Consider the following 8,946-nt stretch of genomic DNA (forward strand, 5'->3'; position numbering starts at 1 on the left):
TCTTCTTTCTTTCTTTCAAGAGAAAGAGAAGAAGTAAGAGAAGAAGATCTCTTTGCGCTATCGACTTGTATGATAACCGAACCTCCATCTCCTCCTTTCCCACCTGATGGCCATCCAGGACCTACCATAATATGCTTGGTGTGTCGGGTGTATGTACACCCCCCCGCTCCACCTCGCCCTCCAAAGACATGAATGATACGAGAATCGACAAATCCCCTACATTTTGATGGAGGTGTCTTTGAGAAAGACGAAGAAAAGTTTCTTCGAGAAAAAGGGGAAAAAGAGGAAGAAGCCGAGAAGAAGGAGTTGTCATGTTGAGAAGGAAGAGAAGAAAAAGAGGAGAGTAGAAAGACAAAAGACTTACGTGCGACTGAAAACGACGAGAGGGAACCGTAGCCCAACAGCAACGCCGGCGTCGTTTTCAACACGATGGAAGAAGAGAAGAGAGAAGAAGGACAAGAAGACTGAAGAAGACCAGCGGGAGAACAAGAAGACATCTCTTTCACTAAAAGAACGGAAACAGAGAGAATAGCAGGCAAGAAGAAGTTGGGTCCCGGGCTTCTCCGGGAGCAAAAGAAGAAGAGAAGAGGAAGAAAGATCGCTGAGAGAAGAACCGTACGACAGCTAAGTATTTCTCCTGTGTGCTTGTTACCGAAGGATCGAGAAATTCTTTAAACTTCTTCTTTTTTTTCTCCACCTCTTCCTCATTTTCCTTAGGCGCGCCTGGTTGCGTTCTTTCTCTCTACACTTGATTTGTGTGGAGTGTATAGACCTTCACACTCATTCATTCCTATGGCCACATGACGGGTTGCTTCTTCTCTCGTCCTTCTTCCTTGAGCCATCTGAAGAAGAAGATTCCCTTTTCACTGTAATGCAGACGAACAAGAGGAAGGTGCAAGCAGCGACCTGCTTCTCCGTGTGGTCTTCTTCCTGAATATCATTTCTCCCAGGAGAAAGCGAGTGTTCTATCCACGACAATTCCGCTTTACGGTGAAAAGCTCTCTTCAGAGGAAGGACAAGAAGATTTCGGCGTGGAGGCTTCACGTCTAGACGTAAAGAAGGGCAGTCAGAAAGCGAACATGGTATGGAGAGCTATAGGAATCAAGGGGGTGCACTTAGGAAGGAAAGGAAGGAAACCCAGGAGTTGTCTTTCTGAAAGATTCTTATCAATTGCAGACAACTCTCTGCATGCACATGCGTTTCGAAGCCCCGTAGCTTCGTTCTACATACGCCTTTCATTCTCGCACTCATCCGCTCCCTTTCCTTCGCTTTTTTCCAGACTGACCTATAGAGGATCTTCGTTCTTTGAAAGAAAAGAAGAAAACAAGAAAGAAAACAGGCGCGTCTGCTGTTGATCTGCCCGAGACATGCACATGGCATGCAAGGAGAGATGAAGACAAGAGGTCTTCGGTTTACATACGCCTCAGCTCTTACTCAACTCTCCGCAGTCTCTTCTCGTCTCCGTTTCTTCTCTCCTCAGTGTCCTGGGGGGTCTCTTTCTTCCACTCATGGTGATCGCAGCAGCGGGCAAAGGAAGAAGGGCGAATGCGTAGCTGGAAAAGCTTCTTTGTCTTCTTTCTCCTAGGAAAGCGGGAGACGTGATCTTTACGAGGCCATTATGCTGCACGAGGAGACACTACGGAGGCCGGGGAAAGAGACTCATTCATCCACTTGGTAAACATCCGGATTTCTCTCTCTTGTTCTTCTCTCTTCTCAGCACGATTCAAGCGTACCTTCTCTCATCCCTTCTCTCTGCCGTTCTTCGATCTCTCTTGGCCCGAGAGACCTCTCAACCGCTCCAGTCTGCAGGCAGTTTCTTCTTGCACAGCTCTGCTCTCTATCGAAATCCCTCTTCCTCTAAGGAGGTCAAGTCTGTATGTTCCCTTCCACGTCAAGGGGTTTTCCGCATGTATGTTTCTATCTAGTTAGCTTCCTAGACAGCTCTGTGTGACTTCCTTCCTATCAGAACAGAGAACGACGCAGCTCGATATCTGTCGAAGCCTTTCTTTGTACTGTCTACACTTGGTGTACGTCTATGAAATGGATGCGCCTGCGTCTCCATATCTGTACGCATATAGATAGAGATATCGCTTGTTCTTCTCACTCTGCTTCTCTCCCTCTCGTTTCTCTACCTTGACACGTCACGTCCTTTTCTCCCTCGATCTGGCATGCAGAGGCCTTTCATGATTAGACGTCATTCCGGACGTCCATCATGTTCTTCTAGTTCGTCGGGAGAGGGAGAAGAAGAAGGAGAAAGGAAGGGAAAGAAAGACGACCTTTCATGCTTTTTTCTTCTCCTGTCTGGACCGGAAGAATAAACCTAAAGCTCCCGAACACTCTTTTGTGCTTCCCTCTGTGTATATGGCAGTAGTAATTGAGAGTTTCATATACCTAGATACACCGACGTACGTACACCTAAAAAGTGGAGAAGGATATGGACAGACGAAATGAATCCTTCCCTTACACACGACAGTAGCGTGTTCGGATCCTTCTGGATCTATCATACATCTGTGTGTCTTCTTCAACCAAGTCGGTAGCTTGTCAAAGGATTCTCTATGGAATAGTGACGCCTTTTCGACAAGAGAGAAGAAGAGATCATGAAGGAGGAAGAGGATGACGAACATGAGGAGATAGGAGACCGAGGGGCCCTGCAGGAGAAGCGGTACCTCTGGCCGGTTTCTCCTTTTCTTCGATCTCTTGGTCTCCGTTCTTCTGTCAACTCCTTTTTTCCTTCTCTTTCTTCACCCCGATATTTCTTCCGTCTCCTCCCTCCTCTTCACCTCCTCTTCCTCTGTACTGTCTCTTCTTTCTTTGCATGCTGTCCTTCTCTCCTTTTCTCCGACGCTCTAAGGTCTCCTAGTCTAAATACAGGTATTGGACGACCAGCGAGGAGTCCGCGGAGCCTGTCTTTTTCGCAAGATCTGACCTCTGTCTTTCTCCCAGCCGGAAGCAGACTTCATACCCAGGAATTCTCTTCTTTCAATCTCTACTCCTCGTCTAGGAAGCAAGACGAAGAGAACATGCGATCCCAGTCTTCTTCTTTTTCTTCTCCTTTCTCTTGTTCTTCTTCTCTCTCTTGTGTTCCCTCTCAGTCTTCTCCTCGGGCTCATTCCTTGTCTTCTCTCCGTCAACGACCTTCTTCTTTTTCTTCTTCTCTACCCATTTGTCAAGTATGGGATCTCGCTGAGTTATCCCTCTCTTCATCTCCACCTCCTCCTTGTTGGCGTTACCCGTCGTCTTTCATTTCGTCGTCTTTCTTCTCTCCTTCCTCTCCGTCTTCTCCTGTCCCCTCTCCCCAAGGCTTGTATCTGTCGTCTCGGTTTACAAAGAAAGGACAGGGGGTGCCGAGGTGCTCACGATATGGCGAGGTGTCTATACACCATATGTCGGACTCCCTGACGGGAAGAAAGCAAGAGACGTACAAGGACTTCACTTGCAAGGTCGCAGAAAGGGAAAGAACTCAGCAATCTTTCTCTTCCTCTCTCTTTTCTTTTTCTTTTTCTGATCCTTCCGTGTCATCCAGTGTACCAAGGAGGGAAGCCGCAGATACACTCCGGGGAACTTCTTCCTCTCTCTTTCTTTTGTCACCAGAGGCCTCTTCATATCGGTTTCCTCCTCTCAGTAGAAGAAGAATAAGAGGTTTTCTTCCTTGTCCTCCTGGAGAAGATAGCTTTTCATCTCCCTTTCTAGATCCAGGTGGTTTACTTCTCAAAGCGAGAAGAGGAAGAAGCGGCGGAGAAGGCGTTGCCTGGAGAGAAGCAGGAGGCTTGGTAGAAGAAGAAGAACAAGACGACAGGAGGGGAGTTGAAGAGGGAGAAGAAGAAGAAGAGGAGGAGAGAGAAGAAGACTATACAGGCTCGTCTTCTTTTCATTCAAATGTTCGTGACGACAGCGGTGTCATAAAAGAAGAAGAAGAAGAGAGTCGGCAGATGGATTGGATAGAGGGGGGGATGGGAGAAGACGGAGAAGTAGAGGATGATAGTCATGAACAGAGAAAGACGAAAAAACGACGAAGGAGGGAAGGAGGAGAAGAGGAAGATCTACAGAAACTGCAAGAGATGGCAGAAGGGGGTAGAGGGGGAGAAGGCCTAGCGAGAACACGAGGGGCGCATGCATGGGACGTTGACTATAGAGACTTACCTCCATCTGGTGTAAGCACTGATGTTCTCTCTTCACTGCCTTTCTCTTTTATCCCTAGTCTATCAATCTCTTATCTATCTATCTATCTTTGCATTTACAGATAGGTAAGGAACTAAAGAGATGCAGATAGGTACAGATGGACATATAGACCGTGATGTGATGATCCTCCGACGCACTGTACAGTAAAGGAGATAGAGATAAGCGTCAAGACAGTTTTCCATGTAGAGATGGTCTCCAGTATACTTCCGATAGCTCCACCCTTCACGTGTGCATGCATTCGTGAGTCGACTTTGTATGTAGAGTATACGTCCATCTCTCTGTCTGTCTATTCTATATCTTCCTTTGTATTGATAGGTCTAGCAAGATATCTAGAGGAAAGGAGCCATGTATCCCATTGCTGTCTACGATCACCACACGCCATGTAGCGACATATACATCGCTTGTCTCCTTTCTCTCCCCAAAGCATAGCTAGATCGTCCCTCTTGTCTCCTCGTCTCTGGCTGGATGATAATGAAGAAGACGAACCACCTGGCCCGCTCCTACTTCACGACTTCGGACTATCTGCCGGGTGGGAGCTTACAGCTATAGGGATGAAACGTGCGGAGTGGCTATGCTATATCCTTCTTGTATAGGTGGATTCATCTATCTCTCCATTCACTTTTCACTGACCCGGCTTCTTCTTGTTCTTCTTGCCAGGACTCTTTATAGTTCTCTTGAAGATCATCAGCAGCATCTCAGAAACTTGTTTTGTGGAAGAAGGAGTTTTGATCAACCCAAGTTCAACATCATTCAGATACCTCTCTCCCACGGTGTATGTACACCCCTTCTATTCTGTGTATACACCCGAACTCATCATTCTATTTCATTCTCAAAGAACAGACTCTTCTTTTTCTTCCCCTTCTTGTCTTCTCCTATCTATCTGTCTCTCCTTCTCTCTTCTTTCCTTTCCCCGTCTCGTATATCACAAGCTTCCCCTTCTCTCTGTTTCTCTATGTATCTGCCTCCCTCTCTCTTTCTTCTTCTCCTTCTGTCCCTTTAGACTTTCCAGCAAGAATTCTTGAAGGCGTATTACCGTACACACTTCAAGCTTCATCCTGATGATTGCGGAAGCCCAGGCTTTCAAGTCGCATCTTTGACCGCTAGAATTAACTACCTAACTCAACACGTCCTCTCACATCGTAAAGACTTCGCTGCTATCAGAGGTCTCAGAGCGTTAGTCGTTCGGAGAAGAAAGTAAGAAGAAGAGGAGAGGGCGGGAGGGAGCGAAAGTGCGAGAGGACAGCAGAGTGATATTCTTTTCACTCTCTTTTCCTTGGTCTTGTGAAAGAAGATTTTTCTTTTTGACAGACTTCTTCTTGTTCTTCTTTATTTCATCGTTACTTACGCATGACTATCGATAACGAAAGAGATGCTGTCCATGGATAGACGGATGATGGGTTCGGTTCTCTTTCGTAGGTATAGAAAGAGAGAGGAAGAGAAAGAGCGAGAGACATTCTTGCGGTGATAGCTATGGCGCGTATGAATTGTATGACCTGGCACACGTGGGTATAGAGATGTATATATAGACATACATAGCTATGTATGGAGGGATCAGATTGCCATGAGTGCTGTCCGTTTTGCTATGCGGAATGCATGCTGCCCGTCGTACTTTCGTTCCTATCTTTCTTTGTTCTTTCCTGTGGTTCTTCTTCTTTCTCTTTTCTCCTGTCTGTGCTTCTCGAGTGGGGAGTGAGTGGGGGGGGGCGGGAATGATATCTTGGTGGTTTGTATGTGTGTACGTATGTATGTGTATTAAATGTAGACACCTTCAGTATCTAGCAAGGACAGATCATGAGATCTACATTAAGGTCCTAAAGGCTCTTAATCTTAAACCCGTTATCGTCCCAGGTACGTACCACTTCTCACCTTTTCTTTCTTTCTTTCTTTCTCACTCTTTCTTTCTTTCGTCTGTTGACTGGTACGCAATAACGAGAGGTTGTCTTTCTCTCTCTCCTGTTCTTTCTCTTCCGTCTTTTTCTTCTTCTCTCCTCTTCCTCTTCGCGTCTTCTTCTTTTCGTCTATGTCTTCAACTCCGACCTCTCGTTCAGCTACTGTTGTCAATGATACGATGAGGACGTGGATGTCCCTTTACATACATTCCTATATCACCAGCCTTTTCGTATAGACAGTCTCCCCAAGCCCTTCCGGGTCTCTTTGCTTTCTTACGCTTCCTTAGGAACGACAGAAAAATTCTCAAAGACTTTACAATACGCCTGTTTCAAGTCGGTTAAGAAGGGCCCGAAGCTTCGCGCTAGAAAAGAAAGAGAGAAACAGCTTCATCTTGCTCAATATGAAGAAAGAAAAAGGAAGAGGTACGTAAGGGGTATGAGGAAGACAAGCCTGACGGGGTGTCTCTTGGTAATAGACACTCTACCGGCATCTACCTGTGTGGATCTATTAAGCTATGGTATTGCTATATACAACTGTCTATACATATGCATATGTGTATACATACACATATATGTACGTGCAAGTATGTAGGGTTAGACGGATGGATAGATAGGTAGATTAGAGATAGACAGATAGATACATTGATTTAAGAGAGATAGGTAGATAGATCGACTGAAGATGGATAGATAGGTGAGGGGTTGCATAGCAGCATATACAGGCTGTCTATGGCGACTTCTTATCATTTTGTCCGTCTCCCCCTCCTAACGTCTTCTGTCTATAGGCAGGCATTTGTTTCTTTCACTCTTAAGTTTCTCTCTCTTAACTATCTCGTCCTGATCTCTGGTTCTTTCTATTCCGACCTTCTCTTCTCTCGTGTCTTTAACACCGCAGCCGCTATAGGGTAGGTGTGTGCATCGACGCACGTCCCTGTCTCTTTCTACGATCTCCTCTTGACACGTGAAGAAAATGATAGCCTTCTGCACCCCCATTATCCTCGTAGGTCTATATGCCTTGTATCTTCCAAGCATTGAATGATTTCTCTTCGAAGACTTTCTTTCATCTTCTTCTTCCTGTTCTTTTTCGTGTTCTTCTTTTCCTCTTTCGTTTTTCTGTCCTTCTTCTTTTCTCCTTCTTCCTCTTCTTCTTGTTTTTCTTTTCCTCTTTCTTCTTCTGTCTCTTTCTCTTCAACCCCCCCAGAGAGGCAGCGCATGCAGAGCAGGTGAAAGCTTTGGCTGCGTCTATGAAAGTGGTTAGAGGGCATGCTTCTCTCCTTAAGGAAATCGATCTTTCTTCTCTTCAGTCTTCTTCGCACGAGGAGAGGCGGACAGCAGAGCAAGAAGAAAGTAAAAGGAAGCTGAATGAGTGAAGCAAGCAAGTAGAGACAGAAACTTATGAATGCTTAAGCGTATATATAGAGAGAAGTAAAAGACAAGAGAAGAAGGAGAGGATGGATTTCAAGCCTTGAGTTTTCCACACGTTCACTGAAGCTAGACAATGGGAGATCACACGCCACCTATCTCTCCATAGTTTGAACGAGACGTTTACTTAACAATAAAATGAAAGAAAAGAGTAGAGAAAGACAGACAGAAAGAAAGGAAGGAAGGAAGCGAAGCCCTCTATCTTCACTCCGATGAAGAAGACTAGCTTAGACAGATAGACTCCCCGTCATCTGTGGTGGAGAAGTTTGGATGAGTGATTTGTCATGACGACAAGCTTCTCTCCTCTCTTTTCTTATTCCTGTTTCTTCTCTTTCTTTCGTTGTTTCTCTGTCTTTCCCTTTCTGTTTCACTCGATCTCCTTCCCGATCATGGTTCCTCTTCTTTCCTTGCCGTTCGGTCTAGAAAGATGAAGGCTTAGATGGAGAGAGTTTGAGAAAGAAAAATACCGAGGCGGAGAGATAGAGAAAGAAAGAGGTTCACGCAGGCAAAGCAGACAATAGAGAAAGAAGAGATCAATGAAGGTTTCACATATCGGGGGCTTCTCTCCAATCGCGTCTGCTGCCGATGGTGTATATGTACACCCAAATGTATATGTAGATAGGTATGCATGCGTGTATGTGTACATGTCTCTCCTATGTATTTGTGTTGAAAGATAGGAATGTACTCTGTGCATACCAAGGAAAACCATACAACTCCTTCATGGTAGACAGATGTATTTAGTATTAGCTTTTCTTTTGCTGTAAGAAAGGTATCTAAAGCAACTTTGTCGTGAGTGTCATTTCAAGGAAAGTGATGAAAAAAGAACGATAGCAGAAAGGTTATCAAAAGATGAGGAGAAAGTCTCCATTCTCCCCTCACGTAAACGAAATCTCGCTTGTCTTCTTGTTCCTATCTCCTTGCTGGTTGCTCGCATGCTGTACGTACACCCGAAACCTCTGCTGTTACCAACAGCTTTTTTGTTTTATTTGCAAACTTATGATGCTGAAAGCAAAGAAGCTACTTCATCGTGTCCTTTTATCATACCATCATCTCTGATCTCGCTCTCATCTTCTTCCTTCTGCTTTTGATCGAATCCTCATACAAGGAATGGCGCCTTCATTTCTTCTATTGAATAGAAGGTCTAAAAGCTCATGCCTAAGCCAATAGAGCAGGAGCGGCAGTAGTCTCAGCTGTAATGCTGTCAACCGGGGTGCTTAGACTGTCCTTATCTCTAGCAAGATAGATCACTCCGCTCTTGGTAGACTCTACCGACAACTAACCTCTTCATCATAGAACTACCGTCCCAGTCCAAATATACATATATATATATATATATATAGACTCATATATCTAGACTACATATAGTAGCACTCCCCTTATCATCCCCTACCCGACCAGGCCGGGTGCGACCATACACATCATCCTTCCATGGTGATATATATATATATATGAGAGAGAG

At 45.2% G+C, this 8,946-nt stretch overlaps 1 protein-coding gene across 1 annotated transcript; it reads left to right on the top strand.

Annotated features, from left to right (window-relative positions):
- Window positions 1-580: 580 nt before the first annotated feature.
- Window positions 581-8,496, top strand: CSUI_004433 (ribosomal protein rps15). Its single transcript, XM_068064624.1, has 5 exons — window positions 581-4,151; window positions 5,180-5,373; window positions 5,942-6,027; window positions 6,356-6,491; window positions 7,267-8,496. The coding sequence occupies exons 1-5, from the start codon at window positions 2,598-2,600 to the stop codon at window positions 7,433-7,435; spliced, it is 2,139 nt and encodes a 712-aa protein (XP_067923398.1). The 5' UTR covers window positions 581-2,597; the 3' UTR covers window positions 7,436-8,496.
- The last annotated feature ends 450 nt before the right edge of the window (window positions 8,497-8,946 follow it).

Source organism: Cystoisospora suis (assembly GCF_002600585.1).
Source record: "Cystoisospora suis strain Wien I chromosome Unknown contig_2070, whole genome shotgun sequence".
Taxonomy (NCBI): Eukaryota; Apicomplexa; class Conoidasida; order Eucoccidiorida; family Sarcocystidae; genus Cystoisospora; species Cystoisospora suis.